A 13814-nucleotide genomic window follows, 5' to 3' on the forward strand; every position below is an offset into this window, starting at 1 on the left:
TACTTGATGTATTTGAGCAATGCTTGCTCCGTCTGCATCTAAATTTCCTTCCAGTGGGAGATTATGGCCTATTTGGATGTACATAGAGTTTGACTTTGCAATTGAGCTTGAGATCATGGGACATTGACATGTATCTACTCTCTCTGTGCTTCATGTATGCAGTTCATGCTTTATGGGCTATTCTAACCCTACTCTTAGGCATGCACATATCTCTATCATGGTGTTGTTAGTTATGTATGCATCTTGAATGGCTCTATATTGAGCTTTACTTACATTGCTCTATCAATTATGCATGTGCTTGGTCTCTTTTGTTACCCCGAGACTTATTACATGCACGATTTTTATGTCTATGAGATGTATCTTGTCTGACAACCTGATTGGTTGAAAGTTCTTGGTGCCCATTGCTCTTTTTCACTCACTGTTAGATGTATTTGCTTCTTGGCAATTGCAGTTGGTCATGTATCAGTGGTAACTCCGCTTTTGGCTTCTTTTACTTACTACTATGATTTATTATAGCAAGTTGTAAATTGCAAACTGTGAGTATTTACTGAGGGCAATCATTACTGTTTGACACCCTTTTGGTCATATTTGGTGGACAACTAGTCATTTTAGCCGTTTCTCTTATTTTCAACTTGTGTTGGCGGTGGTTTTAGCATGTTTCCTACTAATTACAATAGCATGTTTTCTACATTGTTTACCTCTGTTTGACTCATTATGGCTAGTCGTATCAAAGATATGGCTTTGTTTAACATTGCTAAGTTGGATGGCACCAACTATGGCTACTTGAAGTCTCAAATATAGTAGGTTTTGGTACATACATTGCAAATTAAGCCATTAAGAAACCAAGGTATTAAACCAAAGAACATGGATGATGATGATAGGGTTGATTTAGATGCACTATGCAAGTCCACTATCATTTTATCACTCTCCAAAGAGGTCCACAATAATGTTGTTGAAGATGAAGATCAGAGTGCATGGAATCTATGGGAAAAGATTCAAGAACTTTATGTAAAGTAGAGCCCTACTTCGCAGATGTATTGGCTTAAACAATTGATGGATCTCCGCATGAAGGAGGGGACCCCATTGTCTACGCAATTTAGCTAGTTTCATTCTATCATGAAGAATCTACTTCAATAGGGTATTGAGTTTCAGGATAATTTGCAACCTTTGTTTTTGCTTGGCACTTTACTTGAGTCTTGGGATGCATTTCACACTGCGATATGTACCAACAAACTTGATGGGCTGAAATTGAAAGATATAGAGAGTGTTCTTTTGACTAAAGAAATTAACAGGAAAAACAAAAATGCTTCTAGTAGTTCACATGTTGCTTTATCCATTAGAGTGGCAGAAGTGGCAAGAAAGATAATGATTGTCCATGGGAAGGACTCTCAGAAGTCTAGGTCTAAGTCACATGGACGCAGCAAGTCTCGTGGACGTAAGCCTAATCTTACATGCTATTATTGTGTGAAAGCATGACACATACGGCCACAATGCTATAAGATGCACGACGACAAGTACAAAGAAAAGGGAAAAGAGAAAGTGTAGGAGAAATCTAATGATTGTAGTATTATACCTACAAAGTCCGGCATAAAATTTGAGGAGATAAATGTCATGCAGCCTGAGGAGTACGATGGTGACTACATATTAGCAACCTCTTCATGTGCTGCCTCTCAGAACTGCAGTCTATGCATGCACAATGTTGGCTCTTAGATTCAGGTGCTTTCTTTCATGTGACCCCGTACCATGAGTGGTTTCATACCTATCGCAATGTATTTGGTTATGTTGTGTTCTTAAGTGATGATCGATTTCTTTCTATTGTTGGCATTGGTGATATCACTCTATAGTTTCCCTATGGTAGAACTTTTGTTATGCATAATGTACATCATGTACCCACAATGACTACCTTATATATGCTAGGTAGCCTGATGATGCAGGTTATCATATATGCTTTGGTGATTTTCCATGGAAGTTAACACATGGCAGGCTTGTTCTTGCAAGAGGTTCCAAGTCTAGCAACCTCTACCCCTTCGTTGTATCTCATATTATTGGCCATATTTTATTAGTGGGTTCTATCCCATATGTATCTCTCAAGCATGCTCGTCTTGGGCATATTTCGCTTAAGGGAATGAAAATGCTTAGTGCTTTGTAGTATCTTCTGCCTTTTGAACCCTCTCATTTTGAGTCATGTGATCGCTGTTTATATGGCAGGCAGACTAGGAATTCACATAAAAAGTTTATTCCATACATGGGTGAGCCTTTGGCTCTTGTGCATTCAGATGTATGTGGACCTATGTCATTAGGGTGTGTGAAGTACTTTGTCACATTTATTGACGATTATTCATGTAAGGTTTGGTCTTATCCCATAAAGCAGAAATGTGATGTCTTGGCCATCTTTCAGTGTTGTCTTACTCTCACAAAGAATCAATCTGAGCACATGATGAAATGCCTATGGACAGATAATGGGGGTGAGTACATCTCACACATGTCTTTGAGTAGTTTTGTGATGAGTGGGATATGAAGCGTCAGCTCACTACCCCTTACACCCCTCCCCAGAATGGTATGGCTGAGTGCATGAATAGGACTATCCAGGAGAGGGTCCGCAGTATGCTTAGCCAACCAGGCTTACCACAACATTTTTGGGCTAAGGTAGTCTCTACTGCCATACATCTCATTAAAATGTCACCTTGTAGTGGTATTGAATTCTAGGTTGTAGAGAGGTGGTATTGACAAGAAAGCCTCGCTCATATGCTCATTTGTGTGTCTTTGGATGTGAGGCCTTCTGCCATGTGCCCAAGGATGCAATAAGATAGATCTGAAAAATGTGATGGATTTTCGTTAGCTATGGAAATGCAGGTGAGATGGGTTACTGTCTTTGGAATCTACAAGTGTGGAAAGTCATCCACAGCCATGATGTAGTCTTCCATGAAGACAAGATGCATAGGCAGCCTAAGAAAGTGGTTGAGATACATAGGGTTATCTTTTAGGAGGAGTCCCCCTACTCCTGCACAGCTAGCTAGATAGCCTACACCAGCAGTTGATGCTCATGGCCAAGTTGTTAGACAAGATGTTGGATAGGCAACACCTCCTACCTCGAGGAGTTCTACTAGAGATAAATGACCTCCTAACCGTTATACGCCCTCAATGAATTGTGTCTTGGTTTTACAAATGTAGAAGAGCCTCTCACCTATGATGAGGCTATGCGCAGGGGTGATTGTCACTCTTGGGAGAGGGCTATGCAGTCTGAGATTGACTCATTGCGTAAGAATCATACGTGGGACCTGGTTTTCTTGCCTAGTGGCAAGAAGGCTTTACCTTACAAGTGGATATACAAGTTGAAAAGTACCCCGGGCCACCCCAAGCCGACATACAAGGCCAGATTGGTTGCTAAGGGTTTTAAGTAGAAACACGATGTTGACTTTGATGAAGTATTTTCTCATGTGGTCAAGATGACTACCCTGCACTTAGTCATGGCTTTGGTTGCCTAGCTTGACTTGGATCTTTATCAATTGGATATCAAGATGGCTTTCTTACATGGGGACTTGCATGATGAGATATACATGGAGTAGCCTAAGGGTTTTGCAGAGCTTGGTAAGGAACACCTAGTGTGCAAATTGAGGAGGAGTCTTTATGGTCTAAAGTAGGAACCTAGGGCATGGTACCACAAGTTCGATGCTTTTATGTAGTCATAAGGCTACAGTCATAGTGCTAGGGATCTATGCTTGTACATGAAGAAAGCTCGTGATGGTTCATTATTGATTTTGGTGCTCTATGTGGATGATATGCTTTTGGCATCGAAAGCTCATGATGAGCTAGATGCTCTTAAGGCTCAGCTCAAAAAGAGCTTTGAGATGAAAGAATAGGGTCATGCCAATGACTACTCTATCTATCATAGAAGAAGTATATCCATAAAGTCCTTGAGTACTTCCATATGCAGGATGTGAAGCCTATTAGCTGTCCATTGCCTTCTCATGTGAAGGTATCACATGCCGATTGTCTGTAATAAACAAATGAGCAGAAGGTTGAGATGGCCAAGATTCCCTATGCATCCATAGTGGGCAGTCTTATGTATGCCATGATAGCCATGCGTCCAGATATTGCTTTTGCAGTTGGTGTTGTGGCATGTTATATGGCTACACCTAGCAAGAGGCATTGGGATGCCGTGAAAGGTATCATGATGTACCTAAAGGGCACTGCTGATATGTGCATTTGTTATGGTAGCCATGATACATGAGTCATGGGGTACATTGACTCTGACTATGCAAGACATGCAGACAGTAGGAAGTCCACTTCTGGCTATGTGTTCACTTTTGCTGGAGGTGTTGTTTCATGGATGTCCAGGGTGTAGAAATGCATGGCCCTCTCCACTACACATAGGCCGAGTATGTTGCAGCCATTGAGGCTTGTAAGAAGGCCATCTGGTTAGGTTGTTTGGTTGCTGACCTTGGTATGACAAATGCTATCCCTACACTGCATTCGAATTCTCTGAGTGCTATCCAGCTAGCCAAGAATCCAGTCTTATATGCAAAGATGAAATACATTGTGAGGTGAGGTATCACTTCATTTGTGAGGTTGTTGAGGACAAGACTATTGATCTTGTCAAGATCTCGATTGACCAAAATCCTATAGACTTGCTCACAAAAAGTCTCTCAGTGGAGCATTTTGCCTTCCTTAAAAAGATAATGGGCATAGGATGAGATGACATCTTTCTTCATCCTATTGTACCTATGTACACTTGTACTTTTTTCTTTTTTTTCCCTCCTCATTAAGGCAAATTTGCCTTTAAGTGGGAGGTTGTTGGGGGTAAAGGTGCCTTTGCCTAGCCACCCGTGTATTACTACACTGACAGTACTCGCGTGCCTACACATTGCAGGTGGCGGCGCGGGCACCCATCACTGTCACTTCATTCTTTATTCTTTTAGTGACATTTGAATAAAGAGAAGGTGATCACACATTGTGACTATTGGAGTTCCCACATTTGGAGTCTCTCTCTCTCTTGCTCCTGCTCCTTCCACCATAGCTCTTACTCCCACTTGTGCTTTCGCTTCAGGGCTCATCTCCCTTCAAATGGTTTGTAATGAAGCAAATTAGTACCTTGTATTGTGGAGTATAGAAGGCTAGAAATGTTATTTGTACACATCTTTTTTCTATTAATCAAATTTTCCACTTAAAGATTTCCAGTTTTGGACATCCCACCATAGCAAAGGGGTGTATACCTTGCTCCACGATAGAGCAAGAGGTGGATATCTTGCTACCATCTACATTTTTCCCCATTGTATTACTTCCATATGATAATTTAAGTATTAGCTATGGCCACAATGGTTATAACTTTTGCAAGATTTCTTGGTTCATTTTAAGCATTTATTGTTTAGAAGAAACCGTCTTCCTTACACTAGCACAATAATGGGCATATTGAAGAGTGACAAAGGATAGTTTCAATATTTGGAAGAGGCTTCACACATGCAACTTGGTGTGATATTAAGAAATTTATTTGTTGCAATACTGGTGTAATTTGAACTAGTTTCTCCATGATAGTTGTGAAAGATATTTGAATTTCATCGTTTGGAGGATATCATTCACAAAAGTTCAAAATGGCTAGTTTGTGGGGAGACTGGTTTTTAGACAAAGGTAAGAAACGAAGCCCTGAAATGCTTGTAATCACTCTTGAGACAATATGATCAAAATTTATCATGGTTTCCATGAGTTGCCTGAAATTCAGTTGCAAAGTAGAGTATCCCAAGGAAAACTTTTGGTTCTTGAGGAGCTTGAATATGACCTATGTGAGGACGCATGAAATGTTAGAGTTATGATATCACAATTCAATGAAGAATAGAATGTTGCATTTCATGCTATCCTTGAAGTCATGTATATTTGTCAGGGCATGAAATGCTAGAGTTATGAGATCACAATCTAATGAATACAATGTTGTATTTCATGCTATCCTTGAAGCCATGTATATTGGTGAAGGCAAATTGTTCTTTTTGGATGGTTCTAGGGGGCCATGTAAGACATTTATTTACAAATGTATATTCACAAAACTATGTGCATAGGGTCATTTGTCTTTGAAAACTACATCATCTAAGATTGTTGCATTATTATTACTAAATGGTCAAACAACCCATTTAGGCTTCAAAATTCCATTGCAATTGGAGGGCCACTCTACATGCAACATATCTATTTAGAGTGATCCAATAGAGTCTTTGAGAGAGACCTACTTCATTTTTGGGGATGAAGTTCCAATGATGTATTGTAATGCTTTTCAAGCTCTAGATAAGAGTTTGGCATATATATTGAAACCAAACTTTTGGTGGCAAGATCATGTTATATGGAGCTGATTGCAAACAAAATTATATATTCTAATAAAGGAGGGTTGTGAGGACATTGTGAGTGCACCCTTTTGTTGTTTTAATTTATGACAACATATGAAGATTTTCAAGTTGATACAAGACATGTGAGTATGTCTTAATGATGACTCTATAGGTGGAGACTTCATTAGGTGGTTCAAGATATTGGAGATGGTGTTGACTTGACAAATGTAAAAAATATACTTTCATTACCTACAAACATGGCTATATAGGGGGGATCCATTAGAGATCTCATTGGATATGTATATAGCTACTTTTCAAATGTTCATGAACATGCAACCTTCTTCATTGAAAGGACAATTCTTGCTCCAAAGAATGCAGAGGTGGAATAATTGAATCTAGAGGTATTGCATTTGATGTTAGGAGACACTATCACATCTTTTTGTACAAGGGGGAAAAGACTTTTGTATGTAATGTATAGTGATCAAGTTTTTGCAATCGATACAAAAATAGGGGGTGTGAAAGTCAGATGCTTATAACGTCTATTCCATATGGTGTTAGTTTTTCATCAAAGTGTCTTACTCACAAGGCCAAGATCTCGAGAGATTATGATAATTCCAATTTATCTTTTAGTGATGTGATAGGGCCTTAGGTGCATATGATCATTTGAAAGAGAAGATGATAGAGATAATAGCAAAGGATTCAACTATTGACATGGCGATTGTAGTGTTATCTATATGTACCCTAGTAGGGGGGTTACTCTTGAGGCCTATGTAGTAGGCATATGAGTTATATGTGTAGCCCTATGTGAAGGGGGACTTATAAAATCAAAAGAGTGCCCTTGTTAAGCCTTTAACAAGGCTTATATTATGAATATTGGGTCATTTTGTTGCATGGCAAATCAAGGAAGCTTCTTGATTATTGAATCATCAATGGGATCCATCAAAATAGAAAGATTACCTCCTTGGTGCATTGGCAAAGCCTAGGTGAGATGAGCGTGAATGAATTGATAGCTTGGATAACAGATTGGGCCTCTTGCATGTCTATCATGGGGCGATGCTTCCATGGCATTGAGAGAATGTGCTATAGTGAACAAACTATATAAGATGATCATCTGAATGAATGAAGGTCCATGGAGAGCCCTCATGATGGTTTGTTGATTCCCAATCACCTTCGCATCATCATCATTTTTCTGAGCCTCATGTCCTCAAATCTCACAAGCTACACTCTAAAATCTTAGTAAAAATGAGCCTCAAGGACCCTTTCACATGGGCCGATGCTTCTTTCAAACCTTCCCCTCTTCCACCACTTGAACCATACACATAAATCCTTGTGAGAGATTACCTTGAAGGCCTCTCATAGGGGCATGCACACTTAGATAAAAGTTTAAGTGAAGAAGTGGTAGCAAGGAGCAAAAGCTAAGCATTGACAAGTTTTTCTTGGCTATGTTGGAATTATGCAGCTTTTGTTGTTTTATGATTCTCACTTACTTTGGCAATGATGGTTAAGATTGAAGAAGAATTGAAGACTTGAAGGTCCATTGGTGATTTAAGAATCCTTTACAAAGAGAAGGCTTATTGCATCATTAGAAGTTAAAAGTTTATTCCAAGGCTTGTCTTGGCTTTGAAAAAATAAAATCTATGTATATAGTATGTTTGGAACTATGGATCAAAAGAGTTTATGTAGCAAGCATTCCCTCTAAGTTTGTGTATGAAGTATGATCCCCCTTTGAGAGATCTATTCTAATACACACTTTTGCTCATATCAAAATCCTTCCTAATCTCCTTGAGGGTGTATCTCCTATCCTAAGCTAGTGCAGAAAAATACATCCCTTATATCCTTTATGTCTACCGCTTGGCTTCATTAATTTTATCTCATCTTGTCTCTTTCACCCATAGTTTCATATGTGATCATGTGAGGTTGTCATGCATGGAGGTAATATCTTGGCCCTTTTTAAATGAGTGGATGCTCATTCTGGAATTGCTTCCTTATGTGGAAAGTGTGAGAATCCCAAAAGAACTTCTAGATGTAGTGTATGGTGTTTTTTTGGTCCCTAAATAAGAGTTTGCCCTTCAAGGGGCTTATATCTAAGGTTGTCATGATGTAAAAAGATTATCCTATCTAATACCCATGCATGTATTAATGAAGGAATAAGGGGATTGTAAAGAGGGATTCATGTTCCTTGCATAACATTTTTGAGCTTCTAGCATATTATGAGCTTTGGTTTTCATGGGTTTTCATTCCCTTATATGGGTGACTAGCTATAGGGGTTTGAGTTGTCCATCTCTATTGATTCCAAATAACGTGAGGCAATATTATAGTGTTGATACTATAGTTGATAAAAATGTCAATGCATTCCTTTACTTTGAGGAATTGAGCTCTCTTGGTCTTGGAGGCGGATTTCCTTTGCATTTGTTGCTATTAAAGGTCAATGCATCTATTATTCTACTTTGAAACTTGAATCCTACAAGAGGGCTATGTAAGGAACAAGGCTAATATGCAAGGATTTCAATAGTTTGGTTTTAGAGCTTGAGATAATTACACATACAAACACTGGGACCGGAGTTTCCATTTAAAGAATTGCATTCATTCCCACTACCTTGCACTTTCCCTTTTCCATGTGCCAATGCCAATTTCCCACTACCTTGAACTTTTCCTTTTCCATATGGCAATGCCAATTTCCCACTAGACTGGCATTTACAATGACTCTTAAGAAGGCTTAGGGATAGACCTTAACTTTAGTGGGGCTCGATCTTAAAAGCCCAATCTTTACATATGGACAACTGTATGAGGCTTTTTTTCGAGTGAAATCCTTTGGTGGATTGAAGTTGTTATTGTAAGAAAGTGATCGTTATGCAAGTTTCGTTGTGATAATTGTATACAAAGAAGTCTTGTAAATATTTTAACCACATCCAGCTTCTTGCAAACTATGTCATGCTTAAGTTATAAAAGTATTATTCTTTCTAGATTCATTTTATCTTAATGAAGATATGAGTGTTGTGCCTTGGTTGCACTCAAGGTGAATTCCTCCTTACTAGCGACGATGGGAGTGTCGTGACCTATGTTGCTCAGTTATGTTATATCAATTTAATATGGATATCAACCAAGGTATTTCTTTATTTTCATTGTACTTAGCTTTATTTCTTAATGTGCTTATAATGTGTTCTTTGCCTAATGTTATGTTGTGTTGTTGTAGCACACCTCATGTTTTGTAAGGATGTAAAGTCCAATAATGATGCTTCAGCAAAAGGTTCATCGCTTGTGCATGTGGAAATGAGGATACTTATTATCATTGATAGCAATGCTTGCAAAAGAAATCTATTTGAAGATTAGATGATACTTTGATAATTTGTTTTATGTTACCTTTATGCATGAACAATTTAAATTTAAATTCTATAGTTTTTTTTGGCTTTGTCACAAACATGCATTATATTGTTGTGGAGAAATAATAAGATAAGATGGTGTGCTGTTTATATATTGCAAGAAGTTTAGGGTTTGGGGCATAGCTAATGGGAAAGGTATTGATTGATTGAGAGAGAGAGAGAGAGAGAGAGAGAGAGAGAGAGAGAGAGAGGTTGAACACCATCGCTTTACATGCATCCGATCCAGCCACGTTTGCACGGAGCGGTAGCCACACTAATAAGGCATAATAGACCATTTCAAACCCATGTGAGGAGGGTTTCACTAGAGCTAACCTGTTTGAAGGTCCCCCCCCACCCCCGCCCACACTCGCGCCGAATGAAAGTGACCGAATCCGACTAGTGCTCAAGAATTCTATAAAGCTCAAGTTTATAAACGTTTTTCTTTAAACTTTGAAAGTTTTCTTGAAGTTCTTTTTGCAATTCATTTTACATTAAACCACGGATTTTAATCAATCTCAAAGTCCTAACCAAGGTGTTGTTCTTGTCACAAGGCTACACCTACCTGCATAGAGTTTGTCACACAGGCTGTTGAGGCATGATGCCCATCGGCCTTGCTTGGGCTCGCCCTCATCGCCAGGTATGTCTTTGTTCTGAGTCCTCTCCATGTCCGCAACAATTCCTGTAAAAAATTGTGTTTCTTTGAACGGTTCTGCATCGCCGGCAAGGCACTGTCCCTGTCTCCGTGTCCATTTTAGGGTTTTGTATGATCTCCTGCTGCTCCTCTGGCCTTCTCTCTCAAGGGATGCTGTAGCACATGTACCATGGTTTCATTCCTCTGTCTCCTCCTCCTCCTCCTGCCTCTTATCCTGTCCCCAGCACAGGCAGACCTTGGCTACTCCTTCTATGGCCTAGAATCTGCCCTCTCACAGGCCCATGCTGATCCCCTTGCCCAGAATGATTCCTTCCTCTCCCTCTCCGCCTCCCACAAGAGAATCCTTGCGCAAATTGGCTCCTTCGACACACACAGTAAAATCAGGTTCCTCCTCTCCCTCAGGACCACAGTCCCCATAACCATCAAGCTCGTCGGCTTCTCCAATGATGACAGATCGCGCCTTGAGAGCCAGTTTGCGCATTACATTGATGTTGTCAGCCGCGATGACAGGGTCAAAGTCATCGGTGGAGATGCACATGATCTTGTGATTAGCACTAAAGCGTCCGTGGCAGTGGAGTATACTGGGAGTGAGCTGGCAACATCCATCTACAACAGCATTGCAAAGCAATTGGAGAAACCAACCTCGCTTGCAGCTGCCAATCTGCGCTCGGTTGATCACTCCTCTGTAGACGAGATTATCCACTCTGATGTGCCGAAGCCTGCATCTTCGTACTACATTTATCTTCTGAATTTGAGGAAACAAGAGCAGCGATATGCCTACTCTTACAATGGGAGGGAGCCATCGCCAGCATTTTCAAGATGCTTGGGGAGCTTGTGGACTGGGAATGACAGGTACATGTGGGTGGATTTAGCGGCAGGGCCTGTTGAGTATGGTCCAGCTCTCTCTGGGGAAGGTCTCCTGCCACGTGGAGATGCCCACCCTCTGGCTACTTTTCACCGCGGTAGACAAGGGCAGAAGGCAGTGGTTGCAGACTTGGCATCTCTGGTATGGAGTGCAATGCAAATGCTACTTGCTCCACCTCTCCGCATTCCTGTACATTTTGAAACTGAACTTGAGGTTCATTTCATTCACATACAAGGTTCAGAACAGGATCAAGATATGAAGGGCTTAGATTTTGGCACAATAGAAAACACTTTTGCACAAGAAAGCAGAGGTGGGCTCCTGTTACAGAGGCAGCACTTGAAATTTCATCGCCACACTCTCAAGATGGCTTCATGTCCTGTCTGTGTGGCTGCTGTATCTCGTGCTTTGAGGTCATATACATCTAGGTTTCACTTTGAGAACTACACTTTGATTGTGAGTGAATATATTGATTCAAAGCAACTACATTGGGCACTACGACATTCCAAGCATGATTTGTTTACAAAAGCAGTCGTTTCTTCTTCATCTTCAGCGAGGGTTGTGCCTGTTTACATCTTTGATCTTGATCAAGACAGGAATTTAATGTTAGATCGGTTTCATCAAGCTATGGCATTTAGGGACATGGTCATTGCAGTTCGGACACGATCCTCCCAAGGTGTCAGTGATTACACATGTAATGGGCGTCATGTTGTCATGCAAAGTCGGCTTTTAGAGCGGCCTATTATTGGAGCTCTTTTGCAGACTCTTTGGGGAGTGACCCCTACTCATCTTAGGTGGAGTACACAACATAACAGCTCCATTGTTGACTATACCTGGGGTGTAGGCCAGACACCGTTCGGCCCCTTCTCAGACATGCTATCGTTATCATTTGTTCAGAAGGATGCAGTACCAAGAAACATGCTTCTCACAGTTTTGAACTCATCGGTCTCCAGTGCAATAGAGGTGCTCCAGTCTGTCAGATCTCATGGTGGTGAAAGAAAGCTACTTGGCTCAAAGAGGCATTCAGAGTTTCTGCAAAGGTGGAATGTTTTTCGTTTCAAGCTTGAGAAAGCTTTATCTGCAATGTCCCATTTTGACTTCGACAATGCACTATACTTTTTGAAGTCTTCAGATCATGATTTATTATGGATGCACAGGCTTGCTTATGATGCAGCAGCAGAGTTGCAGACTACCTTAGTCTGTTTTAAGGATCCACCATTCCCATGGTGGCCAATGGTTATCTCAGTTGGGACTTTTACTGGGCTTCTTTACGTTTGGTTCAAAAGAGAGAAGCTCTTTTCCAACAAGAAGAAGAGATTTTGAGCAGCTTAGATTGTTGTTGTTTACAGTATAGGTCCCTCCTGGAACTTCCACATCATGGGCTACATCTTCCAGGTGTTGTGGAGTTTTATGGCTGGAAAGTAATGTAGCTCAAACATTACCTTTTACTGCAGGAGCTTAAGGTGCTCGGTAGAACAAGCTATTGAATTGATACAAGTTTTTCATTTGAAACTTCTTCTCTGGCCGACTGTAGCTCTCTGCAGTGTATGACCACTGCATAGTTCTTCATATGCCTTGGTTATTAAAGCCAATGATAGGTAAGTGTTCAAACTTACTCAACAAGTTGTTATGATGGAAGTCTTGTGCATGGGATTTGCCAGGATAAAACAATCATTAGCTTTGGTGGCAAGTAAACCGAGCACATTTTCTTTCTTTCCTGTGGGTTTGCAGCAATTGAATTCAGTTTCTGTATTCTGCATTGAAATTAGATGAAGTGGAAGGAACTCTTATGAGGTATCTTGGTTTACCATTTCCATCAAAAGATCAGTTTGTATCTTGGATGGATATCCGAACATCATTTATAAAATTTCATGGTGCTAGAGTTTGTATAGTGTTTTATACAAAAAGATAACTCTTCTTTGATCATGAAAACAACACATAGAACATGGAATGATTCCTGGAACATTGATGCACCTTTCATTTTTGGAATAATTCTGCATATATGCTCAAGATGCATGAGCTTGTTTGACAGTGCGATTCATCCTGTTGAAAATTTTTAGAGCATAGCAGATTTACAATAATAAAACATAATATGCAGATATTGAAGTCTTGTGGGAACACCTGAATCTTGCTATAGAAAACAATATCTGAAAACAAGTATGTGAAATGACTGGAGAAGGGTTGATTAAGTTGGATTAAGGTTTTCACGCGATGATACTGATTGGCGATGATACTGATTGTGAAGTTCAATGTTACTGACAGCCATAAGACTATTGCAGGGCTGCATATCTTGCTAGTGCACTCTATATACATGAAAACAAGGCTCTGAAAAACTGCTTGCATGTACAATAAGATGAAAAGCTGAGATGAACCACTAACATGTCAAAGATGTCATCATCCATTATGGAAGTGCTTAACCTGCAATAGGTATATGATGGATGCCAATAATGTTTTCACTGCATGGAGTTACCTTTTGTCTAGGCTAGCAATTTGTGAGGGGTAAACGTTGATATTATTTCTCGCCAACTTTTTTGTCCAGGCTATGTGTTTACCTTTTGTTCAGGTTAGTATTCTAGATGAGGTAAGCCTTGATATAAATCTTCATCAGAAAACTAAGATTAATGAAAATGCTTTGG

At 40.0% G+C, this 13814-nt stretch overlaps 1 protein-coding gene across 1 annotated transcript; it reads left to right on the forward strand.

Moving 5' to 3' along the window:
* Window positions 1–10181: 10181 nt before the first annotated feature.
* On the forward strand, window positions 10182–12975 carry LOC148012760 (uncharacterized). The gene has a single exon (XM_087669258.1). It carries the CDS (start codon window positions 10486–10488, stop codon window positions 12499–12501), a length of 2016 nt encoding a protein of 671 aa, XP_087525384.1. The 5' UTR covers window positions 10182–10485; the 3' UTR covers window positions 12502–12975.
* The last annotated feature ends 839 nt before the right edge of the window (window positions 12976–13814 follow it).

The sequence above is a fragment of the Lygodium microphyllum genome, chromosome 27 (assembly GCF_053477565.2).
Source record: "Lygodium microphyllum isolate KBCC chromosome 27, Lygodium_microphyllum_v1.1.10, whole genome shotgun sequence".
NCBI classification, from domain to species: domain Eukaryota; kingdom Viridiplantae; phylum Streptophyta; class Polypodiopsida; order Schizaeales; family Lygodiaceae; genus Lygodium; species Lygodium microphyllum.